This window comes from Acanthopagrus latus, chromosome 10 (assembly GCF_904848185.1).
Source record: "Acanthopagrus latus isolate v.2019 chromosome 10, fAcaLat1.1, whole genome shotgun sequence".
Classification (NCBI taxonomy): Eukaryota; Metazoa; Chordata; class Actinopteri; order Spariformes; family Sparidae; genus Acanthopagrus; species Acanthopagrus latus.
The window spans coordinates 17761668-17785172 of record NC_051048.1 but is presented as its reverse complement, the minus strand read 5'-3'; the positions used below and the strand labels follow the sequence as shown (position 1 = coordinate 17785172).

The 23505-nt window shown below is 39.9% G+C and overlaps 1 protein-coding gene and 3 non-coding genes across 12 annotated transcripts in view; 3 read left to right on the top strand and 1 right to left on the bottom strand.

The window, feature by feature from the left end:
- LOC119027528 (meiosis 1 associated protein) overlaps positions 1-23505 on the bottom strand; it is a 41867-nt gene that overhangs the window by 2952 nt on the left and 15410 nt on the right. For 6 of the 9 annotated variants that reach the window (XM_037112838.1, XM_037112835.1, XM_037112832.1 and 3 more), the window contains 7 exons: positions 5951-6106; positions 5487-5646; positions 3116-3257; positions 2417-2480; positions 2164-2306; positions 1861-1976; positions 1299-1386 (listed from right to left, as the gene is read on the bottom strand). In XM_037112838.1, coding sequence (XP_036968733.1) covers positions 1299-1386; positions 1861-1976; positions 2164-2306; positions 2417-2480; positions 3116-3257; positions 5487-5646; positions 5951-6106 — 869 coding nt within the window. Of the gene's footprint in view, positions 1-1298; positions 1387-1860; positions 2000-2163; positions 2307-2416; positions 2481-3115; positions 3258-5486; positions 5647-5950; positions 6107-23505 lie in introns of those variants that run through there. The other 3 variants (XM_037112834.1, XR_005077407.1, XM_037112840.1) reach the window with 3 other exon arrangements.
- Positions 17755-17826, top strand: trnaa-cgc. The gene has a single exon. It is a non-coding gene; the product is annotated as a tRNA-Ala (tRNA).
- Positions 20456-20527, top strand: trnaa-ugc. The gene has a single exon. It is a non-coding gene; the product is annotated as a tRNA-Ala (tRNA).
- trnaa-cgc lies at positions 22341-22412 on the top strand. Its single transcript has one exon. It is a non-coding gene; the product is annotated as a tRNA-Ala (tRNA).

Here is a 23505-nt window from a genome sequence, read left to right as displayed (position 1 = left end):
AAACAAAAGACTGATTCACAGGATTATGAGCTCCTGTCTAAAACAAACTACATAATCTAATTTCTGGTCGGCAAGTTTCACTCACATTACTGCACATTTTTTATGTTCCACACGTGTTCTTATGTAACCTAGTAATGCTTGTGTTACAAAGTTGTAATGTACTTCCATTTAATCCTGTTTGATTCTTCTACTCCATAACATTTAGGTAACAGCTTTAGTTACAAGTTACTTTTCAGGGTGAGATTTTGTTCACCCAAAAACATAATGTGCTGATAAACTACAAAAAATTCTTCTAGATTAGCCACCAGTGTCCAAACTTTTTGGCTTGTGACCTCTAATATAGAACCAGTGTGTGGCTCTTTGCCATGTGTCACATGTCTTTTGGAATAACATGCTTTAGTGTAAATACATTATATCATACAAGAGTTTAAGGTTATGTGTCAGATGCCTAGGAGTTGTTATTGGTGCCACCAAAGACACATTTCCCCTTTAAACTTGTCACATGGTTTCATTTAAATAACCATTCAAGTTATCAGATATTTTACTATCAACAAAGATTTGAGAGGAGTTAAATTAATACAAATGTATGTATCACAGCTTAGAATTTTCTTCCTTCTCGCCCCACTGTTCATCCTACAAACCCTCAAGTTTATTTGGTGACCCTTACCCTTTCACTGTACTTAACTACCGAACTGTAGATTGAGTAGTTGGAACAAGTGTAAAATACTGCTGCATCAGGAGCCATTAGAACTTTACTTTTATAGTCATTTAGTTGATAATATCTCAGTACTTTTATATAACAAGGATTTTACATGCAGGATTTTTGCTTTTTAGTGGAGTATTTTTATATATCGGTGTATTGGTGGTTTCACAAAGTAAAGAATCTGAGTACTTCTTCCACCACTGGTTAATATGTTTCACCACTGCAGGTTCAGCTCTTATGTTATGGTGTTATAGGTCTTCTAATAGCTGCATCTGATTCATTCAACTCTGCATTTTGTTCCTAATGAACCAGTGATGAAGTTGTCTTGTGTTAAGTGTTAAAACATCAGGGTAAGGTGACTTCTAATATATCAACCACATGTGTATTGCCAAGAAAACTAAGTGCTGCCATCTATTGAGTAAATATGGTGGTGAGATGTGAGGGGGAAGTTGGATTAGTTAAGCACACAGAACCTTAATGAGTTTCATAAAAAAAAAATCTCTCCTGCTTCCTGCTTTCAAATTGCTCTTGACTCACACTGTTAACTTTACTCATGTGCTAACCGAGGTAATCTATGTGAGCAGCTCGTCCTGACCTTTACCTGCCGCGGCTGTCTGCTGCCCGTGCTTTTAGGGCCCTCTACTGGTTGAGACTGATTTCTGCGAGCAGCTGATGGCTGCACCCTGGAATCAATCAATCAATCATCATCATCATCACATCATTATTATTACCATCTTTATGTATAAACATCATCAATCATCACACTCTCCACGGTGGCCAGGAGTAAATCTTATATATATTATCCTGATTGTCAACAATATTTTTTTTCTTTTCTGTACACATGACATGTCTGTTCTCCTCTTTTCTGCCTTTTCTTCGATTCCCTGTTAAAGCAGTTTTTTGGGACGTTTCCCTCAACAGAATACAATATGTACTGAATATGCTGTACAGAGTGTAAAGCCCCAGGAGGTACATTAGTGGTTTATAATGTTTGGTTTCATAAATAAAATTGAATTGATTCTAATCATCATGTTCTATAAAATCATCATAATCAACACTGGTAAATGAAGTGTGATCTTCCACCTTTCCACTGACCTCTACCTCTATTACATATTTATTGATAAAGCATATAGACCATCAGCACACCAAACCCTGACCTGTATGGGTATCGTGGCTGTGAGAGCAGGCCTCTACTCCTCAGGTGCTGGTACAGATTACTGCTCAGACAGAGAGGATTGTACACAAGCTCCTCATCCAGCTGAGTGAGACAAGCCTGACAGAGAAAACAACAGCAACCTGTGGATGTGTGAACTGTGTGAGACTCAATAATCATTAATCATGTTTAAGACCTGGTATCAGTTTGTGGATCAGTGTCAACAACAAATCTATTTCTCCTTTTAAGTTGTGGATACCTCTGTCTACTTCTGCAATTTGTCTTCAATAAACAAATGTCACCTAACCTGCATGGCCTGCATAGCATCAGGTGCAGGGTCGTGAGTCGAGACGGGCAGTGAGCAGGGCAGCAGCAACTCTCTAGAGACCACTGGCTTCAGAAGGAGGGAAAGAGACGGGGAGGGCTGGAGGACGTAGTGAGAAACCACACCTGTGTTGTATACAATCACACACACAGACACACACAGCATAAGAGTGCACTCAAGACGACTGATGAATTCTTTCTCACACACACACACCAGCACCCACACACATATGGACCTGAGCCTCCAGCTGTACACCTCTGTGCAGGCTCCACCTGCAGCAGCAGGAATAGGTCACGACTCTGAAAGAGAGAAAAACATGGTTATTCATTTGTGTTGCACAGGGGCGACTTGGGAGTAGTGTGGTGTTCATCTAATTGTCAAGCAAGTTTAAAGTGAACTTCTAGAAAGGTTGGAAAGATAAAATAGTGAATTAGATGCAAAGAAACTGGCCTTTGCAAAGCTCAGTTTCATCAGAAGTTGGCAGCAGGCTGTGTTACATATGGCTGCAACAGAGAACAGTAGAAGAAGTAGAGGCTGCAAACTGGAAACAAAACTGGTTGTTTGCCAACCACCAATAAACCTCAAAGAAGAAGAAGCAGTAACAAAACCGGTGGCCTCTGCCATCTGCAAGAGAAAAAACAAAGAGGAAGGAATCTGGGAAGATGCTGAGAATAGAAACAGCTTCATTTTCTTCTCTCAGTGTGGAAACAGCTGAGCAGTCAGGTGAGGTAAATGTCCATTACATGGAAGCACAGTGGCACACTATTAAACAGTTCTATTTATTTTGGTAGATAAAGAGGACTCTGGTTTGCATTATGCAAAACACAGATAGATTGGTAGATTTAAACCCCAGCAACCTGCAGAATTATCAGAGCACTTCAAGACTTGCAAAATGTCTAATCTAAAATTAAAAACAGTAAACACATGAACACACCCTGAGTGTGTGGCAGAGAGCGTGGAACAGGTTGTGGTTAGTCTCCATTTCATCCCAGTCCAGCTGCCAGCAGGTGGTGGGGCGGATCACCAGCGGCAGGCCGTATAACACACTCTCACACACTCCGTCTGCGCGCAGAGTCCTGCAGCACACACACAAACTTAGTTAGCATGCAGACCCAAAATGAAGGACAAACATGTCCATGATATATGTGTTTTCCTGCCACAGAAAATGTCTCCAATCATAGGAAACATTCTGTGACCGCTGGAACTGTACTGTAAACCATTTTATGTCTAACAAGCTGTCGTCAGTCTCCTCTGAGCTCCTGAAACAGTTTTCAGTGGAGCACTGTCTGTATGCAAACACAACAAATCATCAGGAGCACAGACGCAGACCATGACATCATCCCTGTGACCGTCCTCCAGCTCCATTTAAATGTCACTGCTGTACATCATGCCTCATCAGTATGTAAAGCACACACACACACAGACAGAGCACAATAACTTTTTGGACTTACCGGCATGCAAAACAGACACACACACACACAAAGACACACACACACACTCTCACTTACAGGGACACATTACATCCTACTGCAGCTCCTGGAAATGGAAAACTGATGCAAATCAGGGACAGTGTGCATGTGTTTATTCATTTTTTTTCTAGGATTGACTTCAGCTTTTGAACAGCAGAGCTATTTACACCGGCATGACCCAGTTTTCTCCAGCTGATCAACCACTGATATATGAACTGTTGAAATTCCCCTGTCACTATTTACAAAGACACGAGAAAATGTATTCACAAAGACATAAAAACACATGACAGCAATATCCTTGTATCAAAGAAGTAAAAGTTGAAGAATTTATTTCTCTAATTCAGAAAGTATGCTGCTATTTGCTATTGGATTTATCAGACATATCTTTGTGTCATTTGTTTGCCTTAATGCTCTTGGTTACGCCGGACAAAAATGTCACAAGACTGTAAGAGAGTTGATCATAATCACACTGTATTGAAACACTGAAGTGATCACTCATAATCTTTTTCTAATTTAATCTGTTGTTATAAAGGTGATCTCACTGAGACCTTTCTCACATTCTCAAGACAGACCTGGTCAAAACTACAACAACAACTAAACACATAGTTGCGTATAGATTTAGTCAAACAGAGACAAAATTAAAGATAAGAGTGCCTGTCAGCTTTTTAATAGTCTAATGAACTACAGCAGTGTCTCTAAATTCCAATTACAGTAATCAGGATTAATATAAAACTGTATCCAAATTATTAAACTGAGAGTCAATTTTTGACTTGATCTACTGTATATCTGCCTTCTTTATCAGTGAGGTACTTCTTCAATTAATGTCCATTTTTCCTAACATGAAAATTTGGAAAAAATTTCAGATCCCTTTGGCACATACTGTATTTTGCTTCAGAGTAGCCAGCAATAATATTAATACACAGTATGGTTTATTTCAGGCTCATTTCTGTCTTGTGAAGGTTGGGTGGGATGCAATGGAATTGTTTTTGATGAGACAGACTTTGGTACTGACTTTGATTCTACATTGGACTTACGCCCCTCAGGTGAGCTTTAAAGGCTCCTAAAGTGTTCTTTTTTGTTTATGCAAGAAAAAAAAAGGAAAGTCAAAGGAATTAATTTGTATTAATGAGTATTAGAAAGCCTGTCTGTTTGTCTGTCTCATTATGGAAATACTGAAAACATACACATTTATGATTACTGGGCTCTTTTAAATGCATGTGCCCTCAAAATAACTTAAATTGCTTTTGCCATAGCATGCCTGTCCTGTATGTTAATATATAACAAGCTATGGACACTGTTAGTTAAATATCATATTATTATTGTATTTTGTGCCAGTTGGATGTTTTGTTAGTGAATAATAAAACATTTATAGCCTTTGTTTGGTTTTCTTGTCCTTGTAGCCAGTGTTAGCCTGCTTATCTTGTGTTGAATCCCTGTCCTTTCCTTGTGCATCCCTCTGTGACCATGCCCAATGAGGTTCTACTATAAAAAAAGGAAAACATTGCCTCACAAACATGTTAAGGGGAAATTCTCAACTGGCGCTTTCAGGCATGGAGCAAGTTTTCAGTGTTTTCCAGCATCAGAGCCGATGACTCGAGCAGAACAAAGCTGACTCTGATGTGATGGGAGAGTATCAGCTGAGAAATATTCCACTGCTCCCAGCTATCAGAATAGAGCCATTCATGGACAGGCAGGGTTTTACTGAATACACACAACATTACACACATGGCTTTGAAGCATCTGCACACACACACAGACTCTTTATCTCAGACAATCTAAGAGACAAGGAAGCATGAATGTGACTGAGGAGGCTCTCCTTGCTGCCGCAGCTCTTACTTGATTGCTTTCAGTCTCTGTGGCAGCTGGCTCTGACTAGCTGATCCCTTAGTGACAGGCAAGAAGTCCCAGACGCTCTCGGTCTTCACACCCAGGTTGGGGTTCAAGGGGATGAGGGCGGGGCTTATCAGACGCTCCTGCATGTCACACTTCACACACACTGGGGGGGGAGAAAGGTCATCAAGAAAATGTGGCAAGACATCCGGTATTACTGTAACATGCCATCATGGCAGTGTGGTCACCTGTGGATTCAGTTACGTTCAGATTGCAATGTGTTCTGGATAGAGTAGACTTTGTTTTTACAGTACATGTGTTTATCAACAGAAGGTGTCCAGTTACAGATGGCATATTGATAGAGCTACAATAAGTTGACTGCTATAAGCAATCTGAGGACATCACATCACATCCATGTTGCTGATCAACTAGAGGAGGTGTGCAGGTATGTTTGCGTGCAGTATCTCTACCTGGAATAAGACTGTCCAGTGGGCTCGGCAGCAGGAGGTGGAGGTGCTCCCTGTCTCCTCCCTGCTCTTGAAGCCACGCCTTCAACACCATCTCCATGGCGAACACACTGTTTTCCACCTGCTGCAGGTCGACCTCCGTTCCCAACAACAGAGAGTCTGAAGATGGACACACAGAGGAATCTACTGTCAACAGATCGCATGCTGAAAGAGTTATAGAATTTGAGTATCTTAGCTCAATGATGCATTTACTTTTACATGCCAAATCAGGAATCTACAGCAACAGATGACTTTTATTAAATCAGAAATAAGTCAGAAATAAGCCCAGTCCAATGTTATATAAGTTACCATTTAGTCATATCTTGCAACATGCCGATAACTGTTTTACATAATAAAGTTTGTGGTTTGTTTTCTCATTTTAACTGGTTGATTCTGCTTTGTCTTTGCTCATGCTTGGTTTCACTGAAAGTCTCCCTCAGCTGATTTCCTGGGTCTTTAATAGAGGTTTGAAATGAGATTCAATAAGGATCTGGACTAGAGGTCAACTCTGCTGACAGAGACCTGACACTAATTTTGGTCAATCATGTCCTTTTCCAAACCCCATTTTACACAGATATCAGCTTAGTATACACCTGGGGAAAATCAACATTTTTTCTATGACCACTAGATGGAAGCAAAATTCAATAAATTCAATCTGCAGTTTTGCCTCAGACACAGACTCTGTCATCTGAGTTTCTCTGGATTAAACCTTCTTAAGCTTTACTGGATGAGAACGCCTGGCACTGGAAGAAGTAAAGCTGAAGCTCTGGACATTAACTGACTATTTATTTATTTATTTATTTTTTAAAAGAGGACAGATGACACACAGAAAAAGCAGGCTGTCTAGTTATTTTAGAGGCGCTCATGCAAATCTCCGTCTCTTGTCTCTCATTTTCTGTACTTAGAGTGACGCTTCATCCCAGGGGCTATAAAGCAGCTGCACTGCTCTCCTCTCTTTGCTTCCACTTATCATTACAGAGACGAGAAAGAGACCCCGCGGACCTGCCCCACCCTCTACTCTCTCTGTTGTCATCCCCCAATGTCCATTTATTATCCCAAACTAGGCACAAACCTTAACGAAAGCTCCTCTTCTCCTATTCCCTCTATCTGGTGTTTAATAGTTAATGACCTATCAGGAGATAACTAATGGGACTAAAGGGATAGCAGTGGACCAGGAGGCACTGCAGGGTACAGATGGAGGAGAGGTGCACAGAAAGGGGGGATGAGAAAGAGCAGAGAAGATGGATGAAGAGCAGACAACGTTTTTAAACTTTCTCTGCCAGGAACTTTTAGGGAGAAAATGAAGAATTCTTTGAATAAGATATGTCATTGCTTCTTTCATCTGTCAAGAGGCAGCTACAGTACAGAAGCTATTTCTGTTTTTTTGGCCAAAGTTTCCAAAAGTGCCTCATCCAGAAATAAGTATGTTATCTGAAGGGGAGAACTGTGTTTGCTGAGTTTTCTGCTGATGAACATTTTGCAGTCAGATTCCTGCTGAGTGAAGGCAAGAGGCATGACGGAAGAGAGAGACAGAGAAGCTAACAAAGCTCGCACTAATGACACTTTTGGTTAACAAGTTCTCCTTTTATGTGTCAAAAAGTCACGCTTTAAAGTCAAGCTTAAAATTCTGACACATGCCACATTGCTCCTGCTCTTAATATGGATTAAAAACCTGGTGGGAGTTCTGTGATACTTCAGGAAGAGCTGTTAAAAAAACCCTGCATCCTGCTGTGTATCGGCTGAGCGAAGACAGAGAGGCTGCAGAGAAAATGTGTAAAGGTTACAGAGAGGAACAGAGAAGTAAAAACTGAGGTGAGAGACCTTACGGAGACATGTATATCTAGAGGAGGAGGATTGGGGAGAGAGAGAAGGGATGCTCAACTTTATGGTAATGGTAATGCAGAGATAAGAGAACAATCCGAGAGAGATGCACAGGGATGGAGGAAAACGGGTTGCAGAAAATCAATTGCCATTCCCTCAGATAATGTCTGTCTGGGGAGTAGAAATGGAAAGAGGAGGAAAGGGAGAGCGAGAGAGAAAGTGGGTCCAAGAAGACAAGAAGACAGTGTAAATTACACAAAGAGCAAAAGCAGCAGGAAGGGGGGAGAGAGAACAGGGAAAGATAAGATACGGGAGAGATGGATGGTTATGTTGGGTGAGGGATGATGGACCACACCGTTGGAAATGCTTGTAATTAGACCATGAAGTGTGTATCTGTGTGTGTTTGTGTGTGTGTGTGAGAGAGAGGGGGTGATAAGGAGGAAAAACAAGGTGGATTTCTTCTCACAGCGGCAAAAATAAGTCAAGACAGTCCATCTTCTGTGCGTGTGTGTATGTATGTATGTGTGTCATAGTGGTTTCTACAAAGTAATACATTACTGACTGAGGATATTAGGTGAGAGCAGTTAACCTCGACGTGTGTGTTCAGCAGTGAGACAGCAAAGAGTCAGAGTGAAGCGATGCTGGCTGTGTCTCCTCAGCAGGCTTATCTGATCTCATGAAGAATGTGTTTACACTGCGAAATCCTTCTTCAAATGCCTCTGCTTCTTAATCTCTGCTGAGTTCATTAAGTGTGTTTGTTGCAGGTACGGAAGATTAAAAGAATTAATCACGTGTTATCCTTCATCTCTCTTCCAACACTGTCTCCATGACTCTGCTTTAACTGTCCCTCGTTCTCCTGGTCTGTAGCCAGACTGTGACCCGTCCCTGTGACCTTTATTTGACCTTCAGTTAAAGTCTCATCATGAGAGAACACATTCTGTGTAAACACTGTAATACCAAACATTTTAAAGAGTGTGATTTTAATAACAGTTCAGCTCCAGAGACAGTTTGATGTTTGTTAGCAACTCTGTATATCGCAACTTCAAATAGTCTAAAATGTACAAATGGCTTGTTTAATGTTTATTTTGCTTTATTGATAACATCTTTACATAGACATATTTTTAAAAAAATCATAACTCTATAGAACTTACATACTTAATACGTTTGAAAAGCATTAAAATGATTGTATATCAATAATTTTAAATGTTAGTCAGGTCCTAACTGATTGTTTTTTGTATATCTCTGCGTAAGATTCTATCAAGGTTTATGAGCCAATAGTCTAATGCCGTTGGAATCACAGAGACATATACACATATAAACAGGCTGTTATACATGGACAAGATTTTTAGCCAGCTGTCTTTCTCAGGAGTTGGTGGAGACCAAAACCGAGCTAAAAAAATTAGTGAATATTGGACCTCAATTCATCAGGTGGTCAAAACACATCTCACAACATGCTAATGTTGCTCTGTGTAAGCTGGATGTGTAAACGGACATCAGAACCTTCTCCATACAACTGTGCATTCTTAAGGTTAACAAATTATTCTGCTCATTTGATTAAATCATCGCTTTACAACACACAAACATCTATTTGCATCACACTCTGATGAGCTGCAACTATTGGGGAGAACCTGTGCCTTTTTATTTCTATGCTCTTTAACCACAAGGTCACTGCATTTGTTCCAACAGTTAAGACAGTTGGCATTTTAACTGCGGTTAAACTCAGTCTCTGTTGCTGACTCATCTGGAAAATCACATCCTTCAGTGGGTGCATGCTAACGCCTTGCCCGGCTTACTGAAGCATTGCTCTTCTATGTAATGATTGGAGAGTTTGTCTCATGTCGGTGAGACTCATTTTGATTCACATGTTGAGCGATTTCCATGCAAACCTTTGACACAACAACCACTTACATATTTTTTGCTTTAGTTGACAACTTAAAGCTGCTGTGTGCCTCTAGCATTGTTGCTCGTTGGAGAACATTTGCAAAGGGCAAACATATTTGTGATTCACTTTTACATTAGATAAAAACGCAATGACTTCAGTTTTGTTTTAATTTCCCTGGAGACATCGGTTTTGATGAATGACTGATGAGCTTTTTAAGAGAGGGGTGGGTTATTTTGCCAGTGGCATAGGGCTGTCACTTTGAATTTGAAATTTGACTGTGAGGGTAAAACAGATATATGCGATCTGTAATGATCATTCTGGAGCCAAAATTGTGTTTAATTTAAAACTTGGATTTCTTTAAAAAAGCGACAGCCAAACAATGACAACCCCCCCTACATCTTTCCAAGCCCCAAATACATCAGTGTGTCAGGGTGAAAATGTTAGTTCCTGTTTCTTAGATTATTTTTTACATTGCTTGAGTAACTAGGGTAGTATAATAATACATGTACCACTTCCGAAAGACACCTCGCTTTCTGTGTCTCGCTTTCTACTCTGTTTGCCCCACCCTGGCCCAGACCCAGTAATAGTTCCTTTTACTCCGTGCATTAGGACATGTGCATCATCCTCATGGCCATCGACCAACGTAACATTAGCCTGTGTGGGGAAATAAGTGAATCAGTGAGCTAATGCAGTACAACAAGAGGAAGCAGAGCCCTGCTCTACAACTCTGTTTTCACTTATTCATTTAGATACCCATCAGCTTTTACCTGATAATGGACATGGCGCACTATAATGGTGGAAATCTTCATGAAAGCTTCTATTATCACATTGTCTAATTAAAGAAAGACAATGGTAACGGAGAACAAATCTGAGGTGCACTGCATTAAAACATCAACAGTGCAGAATTTCTTTGTCCTATTTTTGTGTATTTTTGTATATTCATGAGCTATTGAAATGCTTATTTGATCAAATTTGCACCCTTTTGGAAGGTGTGTTCCAACGAGCACTGAACTTTGTATCAGTAAAAATAAGTTTGGTTTTTGTTAACTCCCAATTCTCAGCAACGAACTTTTGCTACAAAAATACATCCCCTGTTAAAATAAACCCGGATCATCCTTTAAGATTCTAATTTAATAATAACAGTGAATAAAAGTTGTCTATAATCCTCTTTCAATTTATCATTACATCTTGTAAGGTATCACCTAATGCATCTCCTGACACAAAATTCACAAACTGTACGTAACATGAAGGATACAATGATGGACGTCTGTCTCTGGAATTTTCCTCTGACATCCATATTTCACTTATAGAGCGACACTTACAGCACACGCTCTGTCCTTGCCTTGTCACACTCTGTCAGCGTGTGTCTGTGTAGGCATTAATGATGAATAGCTCATTGATGTAGTTTCAGACTGTGACAAATAGGACATTGATCATCTGGGATGAAACGCATGCACTCAGCACACCAGCGGCTCTGTGACCTAATTGCCTTGCGGTCACTTCTGATGAGGCCAAACGCTCATGGAGACAATTAAAGCAGACGGACACTTGAAAAGGACAAGATGACGAGGGGGGAAACAGCAGCACAGCTATCAAGAACAACAGAAAAGAGAAAAAGAAGCAATATAGTGACAAGTACTAAAGAGAAGGTCAAAAAGAGGGGACTCATTTGGTATGTTACCAAATCCATGCTGTTTTGATACAAGTGTAAATGGATGCAAAAGGTATGCTTGGACAGAAGAAAATAATTTAAATCTCAATTTCCTGCTTGTAATTGTGCTTCTGATAAGACTTTTCCTGTAGGCTACCACAGATCTGTCCTGACACCAAACTTGTATCAAACAAATAGGAGCTGACAGATAAACTGTATTTTCCTCAATGCAAAATGACCATTATGGTCAAATTTCAGATTGCTGGATACATGCGCCACACATTCACACCCTCTGGCCTGTCAGATGAAACCCCAGTTACCCTCAGATTAATTGGTGTCGACTGCGAGGTTAGCTGAAATATTTTGCAGGCAAAAAAACAAATTATAGAAACCTAGAGTCCTGAGGAAGATGAGTTGCAACCATGTTAATGTAAATAAATAATGTTGTAGAGCGCCTGATCAGTAGAGAGAGAAAAGTAAAGTGATGGCAAGAGATCAACTGCCTGGTTTCAAGCAGAATCTGTAAATAGACGAGGGGTAGACAGCAGAGAAGGACAGACTCAGAGAAGATGGCAGCTCGAAGACTTCTTTGAGGCACTTGAAAAAGACAAGAGGACAGAGGATGAGTGGAGCCCTGCAGACAGCATGAAGCCACACAAGAGAGGCAAGTGTTTGAAAGGTTTGAAGGAGAGGAAAACAGGAAGGCTGAGGAGAAATTACAGAAGTCTACATTTTTTAAGTAGTATACTTTTATGAGGTCCATGATTTATCCTGGTTGTATCGATCAAAGCAATTATAGCTCCAAAATGTCCACTCTCCAGGAAACAACAAAAGCTTGCTCCCATGGTGACTCCCACGTACTTTAGAAAGTTTTAAAGAGATGCTCAGTGTCATAAAATCTCTTCAAACCAAAAAGTGCTGTGTGAATTCAAACAAAGGAAGAAGACAAGGAGGAAAGAGACCCATGAAAAAGGCTGCAGAGAGAAGATGAGAGCAGGGTTGAGAGATTGGAGAGGTGATAGCAAATAACAAACCTCTCAAAGGAGAAGGGGAAAAATTGCCTTATTTTCTTTAAGTGGCTTGAAAGCCAAGATTAGAGAGACACACAGAGTCTATCTGTATATGCTGAGATAGAAAAGATAATGAAGACAAGAAGAGAGACAGAGACAGCTACTTAGAGAGGAAGGAAAGAGTCAAGAGGAAACTGGATGAAAATAGGGGAGGAATTATGAGACGGTAAATTGAGGGGGAAAAGGGTGAGAGGAGGAGGAGAAAGTGTGTCATTACAGCAGATGATTGAGAGTGATATTTGGAAGGCTGCATGGATGATTAACTGATGTTTCATAGATACTGCATTCAGGAGTGCAGACTAATTTTGGTTCTTGCTAATACATAAACTAACCTTAGGGAAATTAAACAGAAATGAGAAATTCAGAGTTTAATTTGTGATGATAAGACAATCATAGCAGGTACATTTCTTCTGCAGTAAATCAAAGAAATGACAATTTCTGCTCATTTTGATCACCAGTGGTGTGATTCAGCATATAAAGCACTTGTTGAAGTTGAGGTACTTCCATGATACCAGATTTATGGGTTGTAACAACAGTGCCGAATGCACTCATTGTTCCTCTGTCCACATTCTCAACCCACTGTGCAAGGTGACTTGTAGATTTGCAAAATCACTTGACCATGTAATATTACAAAGTCATCTTGCCTGGCTTAGACCTATGTGCTTGTGGCTCAGCACACAGCAGCACCCTGTCAGGAACTACTGGCAGCTAGAGACGGCAGCTACGAGAGTCAACCAGTGAGAAAAGCCACATTTGAAAACAACAATGGTGGCACTTCAGGACCTTTGCATGTTTTTACTCCAATTCTTACCAGCTTTGGTAAGAGTCTGATAACGCTCTCCTACTGTTGATATTATTGGTTTAATTTAGCCTGTGATACAAGGTGTGAGACAGATGGTTTGTCCAATCACCTGCCAAGTATTTTCTTGCCTGCTCTTTTCCAAACAGTTTCGGGCATCTCTCCAGACGGTTCCTGGTAACAAAACATCTGGTGTGTCAGGTTAATTTCCATTAGCAAATGTTAGCATGCTAAGATGCTGTACTAAGTTCAGATGCCGAAATGGTTTGAGACCTGTCCAAGTTTTCCATTACGTATTCTTCTCCCAGTCTGCACTGTAGATTTGAAGTATTTGTTTTGTCTTATTCTTTTAAAAAGACAGGCTTAAAATGGTTTAACAGTAAAAAAGTTTTATACAAAGATATCCTGACAGACAAACTTTTTTAGGAGAGGGTTATATCAACAAGATTGTGTGTGTGCATGATGCAGAGCAACCAGCCACCTCTCTGTGTGGGACTAATAGGTTCCATATCCTGGTGTGAAGAGTGATGCCAGGCTCCATCTGTACGACCACCTGCTGCTCTGCTAACGTCACACAAAGGTGTGAACAGCCTGACCTTGGCACCGTGTGTGTGTGTGTGTGTGTGTGCAAAGATGAAAAACAAGCCCTCCTGAAATCCATGCATCTTCATTATCATTCATGTTAAACCATATTTACATGTATATGAATAAAGCACTGGCATAAGCAGAACAAAACACATTTTGTCTTTATCTCTGTTGCATTCTTGCTACTGAATTTATGGGCAAATTATGAGTGTGCTTCCTTATGTGCTACCTGTCTGTGAAAACATTGTGCAGTAGCTGCAGTTGGGTGTGTGTGAGCATGTCAGCAGATCTGGGTGGGGTTTCCTCTAGAGCACCCCTCTGCACTTTCACAGAGCACACATTAAAGTGAATTAGCTGACTGTGATGGAAAAATTAACTGAATGGAAGAGAAAGAGAGAAAGAGACTGAGGGAGGGGGCAACCCTGGGTTGAATGACTGCAGGTGTGCGGTGGTAATAGTAGCTAAGACGGAAAAGTCTGGCAGATGGAAAGTAATTTTTACGCAGAACCAATTACACAAAAATGTAGGAATGGTGTTTATTGACATCCCACAGGAGTTGACTGCAAAAAATGGATGTACTGAGTCACAAATACCATCAATAGTATCCTCTAATTACTTTCAGCTTAACACACAAGATAATTTATCGCGATAAATCTAAATATTGGGTAAATGTTTGATACAATGAAAGGGGATACTGAAAAAACAGAAAGGAATTTCTTTAAATTACTACAATGAAATTAAACCAGACAATGCTGAGTTTCCACTTTAACAGTCCTCATTCATTCATTCAAGAATGTCGGATGACCCTCTTGATTTGTCCAACTCTAATGGCTGAATTTTAAACACAGAGGGAAGTGTAATCAAGTGTATCAAGAAGGCTCCTTTTAAATGCCAGCGTGAGCAGGAGAGAGAACTAACAAGAGATTGCAACAAACCCTGTTGCAATGCTAACAGGGGCACCTGGCAATTGTTTTAACACAGACGTACAGAAAACCTTTTAAAGGTATAGTTTGACATTTCTGGGAAATTTGCCTCTCTTTCTGCCCGAGTTAGATGAGGAAATCAATAACAGCCTCATAGCTGCCATGCTGCAGCTTGGCTTTGCTGAGCACAAATACTTTGGAAATGGAAAGCCTGGCTTGGTCTGGGTAGCAAAGTCTGCACACCAGCACCTCTAAAGCTCAGCCATAAAGACGTTATGTCACAAAAGTCAAAGTACAAATCACCATTTTATGGTGGGGATTATTTTCAATGTTACAGTTAGCGTTGAGGTTAAGTTAGAGTAGATATGTCATACACAGAGCCCAGTATATGACAATGAATATTTTTGGATTTTTTAAAGGCTGAACAAATCAAGGATTTGGTCTCATTGGGGACATGTTTCAGACACTGTCCAGATGACCACAGTTAATACACCCACAAGCACTCACTCTGCCAAAGCATTTTTGTAAAAAGCTCCAGGGCTTCTGCTCTGTAGGTCTTAACTCTGCTTGGGGAGAAGTCACTCTTGGGATCAATGAAGTTTCACATTATTATTATAATGTAATGCGACAAATATAGCTCATTGTGAGCATTTAGGATGATGACTTGGTTTACCATTGCAATAATTCCTGGCTGTGGGCCAGTGGATTATAATCCTCCTCTCGAGGGACACATATTTTCAGAGTCATTATTCTTGCGATGCAAAATGGATTTGTGGGATGTATGCTGATCCAAATGCAACTGTGTGGGGTGTGGAAATGGCTTAAGTGTTCAGAAGGAGGCAAATAAGAAGAGGGAAAACACTTCTAAACAAAAGGAGCATTACGTATTCAAGGTGGCAGTCGCAAAGATATAAAAAGCACAGCACTGCCGGCAGTGTAACAGTTAATATGATTACACAACACAAAACACCCACAATCTTGGCAAAATGTATGTATTCAGTTGTGACCTGACATAGAGTGCATAGTCTGACAGGAAACAGGCTCCCATCAGTGTATGTATTGTCTCATCATGTTTCCTGCATGCACTTTTGTAACATTAACTGCTGATCCAACTCAACAGAGCCTGTTTTGGGCTGCTAAAAATGACTTCATTTTATGCCTGATGTGAATGTTTCAAAGATTTGGTTAGATGACAGTAGCTTTTTATTGGATGGGCTTTAAATCTAAGCAAACCAACCCCAACATAAATCACAAGTGGTGAAGACAATGAGCACAATAAATCTAGGTTAATACATCACACTTCTATGGTAATACAAGAGAGATAAAGTGAGAACAAGATAAAAGCTGGGAAGAAATGGGATGCTGCATAAAAGATTTGCAATGTACTAGGAAGAAGAGACGGTTGGAGACAAAAACATGCCAGAGAATTTTCTTTTCTTGCTCCTCCTAAAAAGAGACATGGGAGAAGAGGAAAGGGGAGGTGGTGGAGGAGGAGAATGTAATTAAGCATCTGAAGAGAGAACAGAAGGAAAGAGGAAAAAGTCCTCTCATCTCTCTTTTACGCTTTGATGGAGCAAGGCAGATCCTGTGAAACAGTGTGATTAAAAGAAAAGCAAAAATTATACAGGAAGATTACGTTGTTAAGACCCCCCCCCCCCCCCACACACACACACACACACACACACACACACACAAAGAGTGAAAAAGCGCGGATAGACATCCCTGCTGATTTACAGATATGTTTGTACTCAAACACATAGGACATGCCCATGATCGCAAAATTGCAAAGAAATAAATAAGCAAGGGCACAAACACAAACGCAAGCTCAGTTACATAAACACAAACACACCCGCTCTCTCTCTTTCACACACACACACACACACACACACACACACACACACACACACACACACACACACACACACAAACAGACATGCTTTTTATTCTTTGAGGCTTAACCACATCAACTGTCATCTGTCCCTTGTAAAAGCTACTTATCTCTCGCACAAACTGGACCAACAGACAGGGAGAGAAAAGAAAAATTTGCAGGGGAAAACACTGGAGATAGCACTGTGGACAGTTTGAGAGGAGAGACTGGGAAGGAGAAGAAAAGGAGGAGAGAGAGACACTGCAAGCAGAGGGAGAGGATTAGGGGATATAATGGGCTATAATCCTTTTCTATTGAGAGACTGATCCAAGAATTGCTGATGGGGTGTCAGTTTGAAAGAGCTATTTGTCCGAGATATGAGTCTGCTTTTAGACGGCTTCCACCTTTAGCTGAAATATCTCAGGCAAACCACAAAATAGCACTCGAGATAAGCTCTTTTTTCATGCGATTTTAGGAACAATTGCTTTAATCTTAGTAAAAATGTTATATCACCAATGAAACATACACCTACTACTCTCATTAGCACTTTACACTTTACTTCATGTGCATTTACAGTATTTCTGAGCATCTGTAGCATTGACTAATTCATTTTTCTCACCATTTCACACTATTGATAAAGCTGAAAATTCTTAAGGTGAGTTTCTTTTGTAAAATTAGAATAATCAGGCCTACTCTTGTAATTCTATTTAAATAATATTCTAAGCAACACTGATGCAGAGTTAACATTTGGATGGCATCGCCATAATTCTTATTAAATCCTATTAGAACGACAAAAAAAAGAATGCTGCACCGTTAACAATAACACTGGAAAACATAAAAAAAATCCTCAATTTGCCAATTTAATTAGTTGTTGAATTAGTTCAATGTAATTCAATTAAGTTTTCTGAAAAGTAAGATACACACAGATGTAGCATATTCGCATTAATTTTACATTCCTAGTAACTTTGGAAGCCACATGTAAATGATAAAATTTTTTTTCAATTATTAGAATTATTTGGGATGAACTATAAAACATTTGGGAAGGACATTTCTATAATGGTATACTGTAGTTTTCACAGTTCAATATTCTATTTCAGCCTCTACAGCTCTTTATCACAGAGGTGAGACGGCTATCTGCCAGAATAAACTTGATACAAAACCATCAAAAGAGGGGATGTAGCTCAGTGGTAGAGCGCATGCTTCGCATGTATGAGGTCCTGGGTTCAATCCCCAGCATCTCCACCTTTTGTTACAAAATCAACTTCTTTAGCATCTATTTTTATGAGGAAGATGATAATTTGCTTGTTTGATGCATGGCAAGATATGGTTCACGTTATGGTTCACAAAGCAGTGAACCTCTTCGAGGAGAACACTGTCTGAGGAGCCTGGGTGTGTTTGTGTTGGTATGTGTGTGTATGAGGAATAATGTTTACCTCAGAGCTCAGAGCTAAACTGGAGGAGCAATAAAGGAGGTTATTGATGTGAAGCAGATGGGCGGATGGCTGTAGGCTAGATCAATGATGGGATAATACAACCTCCACAAGCAGTCTGGGTGGAAGGTATTTGAATAGGATAACGACAGTCAACTGAAACCTGGATTTTGGGAGAGAATATGTGTGGATGGAATAACTATGTTATCACTTTGAGCAGCCTTTGCAAACTAGGAATTTGAATGAAATAAACGCTTTGGCAAAGCTGGGAAGGGATGTGAAAAAGACTATAACTGTTTGAATGAATGTCTATCAAAAAATGATGATGAGGAAACAGATTTTGGCAGCTGTTTGAAAAGGATTTATAGTGAGTTTTGAGAAGCATGCGTCAAATGGATTTTCATAATACTGCACCTTATTAAAAGGCAAATTCAAAAGTGAAAGGGGTTAAAAATACACAAATGCACAACCACACACATTTGCCCACAGATTTTAATATTAGGTAAAATACCAATGAAAGAGTATACATACAGTAATGGCACACAAAATGTTTGCACAGTCACATGCACTGACGACATACATGTACATTACATATGATGCATAGTATAAGTTGTACATACTAGTTTAGAACCAGCTACTTTTGAAGGTGAGAACACAGTCAGTGGTGAAACAGGGAACAAAGACAGAAATTACTGCTACAAGAGAATAATGAGCAGACATCAGGAAACAAAATATTGCTTTTATAGGTATCACACGGGCAGCCATGTCCCCTGGAGAGTGGTAAACTCCAACTTAAAAACTGCGATGTGGAGTTTGAGGGAAAGTTAGATGTCAACACATTGTTGTTCAGAACTTGTTTTAACCGTACCGCTAAGGGACACAACAACTGTTTTGGGTTCTTCTCAACATCTACTTTTCTATGTTCCAAGTTGAAGTGGCCCTCAGTTGTCCCATTCACACCGGCGTTAGGATGCGGCTTTATTGCACCAATTCCCTGCCTCTGTCTCAGTGTCAATCTCTCGGAGGCAGCGAGGGGTGAAATTTCGCTCAGGCCCTGGCGCTGGGGGTAGTATCAGGGCCGTATTACTGGTGAACCGAATCAATGTGAACAGATAACCCGCTGACGTGGTCGGGGGTGTGATGATCGGACCATCGGTTAACTACACAGGTCCTTAATACAGAAAAATGTCCCACAAAGCAACATTACATGACCAAGCAAAAGTAATGTAGCAACTGTAACAGCCTTTGGCAACTTATATGAAAAAAATACAGCAGCTGTACGTGGAGAGGGTTAGGGTTAGGTCCGTCGTCCTGCCTGTCCTACTGACTCCTCGTCACATTTCTGCCCAAAAAACAGCATCTGTCACTGGCAAAAAACTTCAACTTTAACCGAGTGTTTGTGTTGAAAATAAATCACCGCAACAGTCAGCCCTTTGGACTGAGATGTTAATGAACTTTGTCCCAGAAAACAGCCTCCATCCCACCAGACTGACAGGGGGGACATCAGGGAAACACCTTGAAAACACACCAACGTCATCTTCATGACGCCACCATCACGCCTCTTTAGGACAACAGCTCAGTCCCAGTGTCCACTCTCAAGACTTGAGGCACATACCTGCTAAGTCGTTAGGCGCGTGAGGGCTGTTTTACAGTCACTTTGGCCCATTTCCAAACCAATCCATACACACTCTCACTTCATTGCTTCTGTGGACAGACAAGGCTTAGCAACACAGTCAGCTTGGGGACCAGACTATACAGTAATTTCACAGCCAAATTCATACCAATGCAAACACTCGTGTCTAGAGCTGAACTTTGAAGTTTGGAATTCCCACTGCTGACTAATAGCAAGCTATCTTGACACTGCTGACCTTTGAGAGTTTTAATTGATCAACTGCAGGAATAAGTTCCACAAAAGAGCAATGGTCTGCAGACAGTTGTAAGCCAGGAGTAGATCTGTACAAATATGACTGAATAAACTGTCTGACCTTAGTGTCATGTTAAACATCAAATTAGCTCAGCTTTATTGCTTTGTGTAGCTCTATTTTCTATTTCAATAACTTTAACTATTGAGGAAAATAGTGTATGATAGTGAGCAAACTGCCGGGAAGAAGTAAAGAGAACAGCAGTGATTGAGGTAACAATAAGTCCACCAGATGCAGCAGTTCACCACTAACTCTGTGACCACAGATAAGTGTCAACATATAAGTGTTATTCACCATTCGCTTAGATTAGGATGCACAAAGCCTACCTAATCAGCATGGGGTATACATTTTGAAGAGCCACTAAACTGAATTTCCTCTGATTATGTGAAATCAGAATTAATTATTAAAGATTTTAGAAACAAACATTGTAGTTTGTGCTCACTAAAACAACCAGTATTTTAGGAGACAGAACAAACCACAGCCTGCAACTTTAAACTTCCATATCATGCGTGACGCCTAGGGGATGTAGCTCAGTGGTAGAGCGCATGCTTTGCATGTATGAGGGCCTGGGTTCAATCCCCAGCATCTCCATTAGTATTCTTAATAGCTTATATTTCTTAGATGAAGAAATAATAATTTGATTCATAAAACACCCTAGTATAGGGATATAGCTCAGTGGTGCTTGAAATTGACTAAGTGCAATGAAACACAGCTTCAGGAAAAACTACAAAATTAGTTACCTTGCCTAAAGGCAGCCATCCATGAGAGGGCAGTGTTTTATATAAACAGGCGCTGACCCGATTGATCTAAGTGTATGTCACGCTGCTTTGAATTTCAACATTCATAAAATGGAAGTCTATTTCCAAAGCCAATGGAAATCTGAGCCCAGTTTGCAAATTGCCTAGTCCACTCAGGTTTGGTGAGTGTAACATCAGCAGTGGACGGACTTTTCTGAATCATTGCCTGAGACCACTATCATTAATAAAATACCAAACGTTGACATTTTCAGTGGTGTCACTTTCCATTACAGGAGTTCAAAAGCAGTGTGACATGAAGCATTAGTGTTTTATCAAGTCTACAGTGGCACAGTATAATATAAAGAGACTTCAGATATAAAAAAAAACACGCTAGTCAACTATACTACATACAGTACTATTCGTCAGGAGATGATTTTTTTCAGAGAGAAGTGTCTCAGTGGAAATGTCTATCTTTGAAGCTGGAACAACAGCAGTGAAATCATTCATATGCAAACTCCTACTGTGATTCACTGATATTCACAGCATTCATAGAATCAGAGATATGTTTCAACAAGTCAATATTCATGCAGCATCAGCCTGCTTCTGCTTCAGAGGTGACTCTGACTCGTGCAGTCCTGAAATACTGTAAGGAAGTCATTGTGTGACAGGAAAAGCTAAGGTCTTACAAGAAGATTGTGATATTCCTCAATAACCTCTTTGGATATCAGGCTGTGTTAATTGAAAATTAAGCCTGTAGCCATCATGTATGTGTAAACACTTCTTTTAAAAATAAAGCTGTTTAATAAGCTGTTATCAAGCTAAGATAAATGGATGGCGGATTAAACCACTGTTACTGCACACGATTATGAAAGACACAGAAATGCCACACACAGCATGAGAAATTAAGCTAACCACACATAATTAACATAAACAAACCTTAACATACAGTTTTACAGAATCTATCCCTGCTGGTGATGTATACCTGGGAAGACCCAACCATATTCTTAACAGAAAAAGAGACAGACGTTCTTTCTTGCACTGCAGCAAGTCTCAAATGAATTTGTTACTGCTTGGAAAGTAGGAATGATGATTCATGGAACAATGATAAAATCCATTCCATAAGTCAAATCAATGTTAATGTCAATGTTACTTATACACATTTTAACATCTATATTTCTGTGATCCTCTGGCTTGCTCTTCATTTATAATTACATACTTATATTTAAAAAACTATGTACATAAAAAACCCACTACTTTAATTACCCAAGGTCACTAAGTGCCATCCATGCCTCCTTTATCATTCTGATAAGCTTAACTTTCCTCAAATTCAGACATGCTGTTCAGAGATGCCAAGCACAGCTCCTTTTCTTCAGCTGGTTCTATTCTAAATGGCCTTCACATTCTACATTAAACAGGACCGGGCGTGTTGGAGAAAACTAAATCCTGTGTGCCGTGGCAAATCCTCAAAACTCAGCTCAATTATTGAGTATTTTAATTCATTAAAATATCAATATTAATGATAATTATAATAATAAAGTTACTGCCAGGCCCAAGCTCTCACCATAACATCTTTAATACTTAAATTCAGAAATCTTAATATTTATATGATAATTTATAAGATAATATCATTTATATTTATATTTAATTTATATAAGCTGTCATGTGTAGGGGATGTAGCTCAGTGGTAGAGCGCATGCTTCGCATGTATGAGGTCCTGGGTTCAATCCCCAGCATCTCCACTTATAGCTTATAACTGAGAAAACAAAGCATTTCAGGTGAAACAGCTCAGTCAGGCACCTGCTTTGGTTCTCCATGTCCTCAAGTCCATCTAGTGAAAAATGTGCTATGATGAGGACAGAGGCTTCTGACATGTATGAAGACAACATTTATGTACACTGTTGAAATCAAGGCAATGCTGGATATGATACTTTAGGCAAATGCAGGAATTGTCACTCCAACTTTGCCTGATGGCAGTCCTCAAGGCGACATTTGCAATTTGAGTTTTACGATGCGATCCAAGGCTGAAAGTGTTCTTGCCTCTGTAAAAGCTTTCTAATCTGAATATTGGATGACTGGTTGAAATGTGTCAAAGGGTAACAGGTTATGGGAAGCAGGTAAACAAAATATTTGTTGCATTTCACCAAAAAAAGTTAAACCAAAGAAAGAGTGAGAAACAGTAAATTGGATTGGTGATATCAGCCTTTAGGGGAATTTCTGAAAAAATGAAAGAACAAATTCTCATCCATCTTACTTTTTTCCTTGTCTTGTTCTGTTTGGGTTTAAGCAGTTTTTGAGAGAGAGAGAGAGAGAGAGAGAGAGAGAGAGAGAGAGAGAGAGAGAGTGAGAGTGAGAGTGAGAGAGCGAGAGAGAGAATAAGAGGGAGGGAGAGATGCAGCTGAGGGGACAAAGGTCCAGCTGTTCATGGGAGACAGTCAGACTGTAGTAATCTATCTCTGCGACTGCTCCAGACGGGAGCATGGGTGTGTCTCTGTATCTGCTTGGCTGCCTGTCACAGTGGGTGTCCTCTAGCACACTGACGATGACTTTGCAAAAATAACACATCTTACTCCCAAAACAGATGCTCCTTTTTCTAACTTGTGATTCTGTCTCCAGAGTAAATATAGATTTTGTCTGGTGTGTATTTACATAATTGTGTGCACATATTGTACTTGTTTCGGCATTTATAAAGCCCATCTTTAGAAATTGACATCAAATGCAAAGACTTAATAATAAGACTAAATAATGACTTGTAAATCAAGCTGGAATGGAAACTGTCAAATAACACACAAACATTATGGAGACAGAAATATATGCTCCATGTCTTTGTGATGT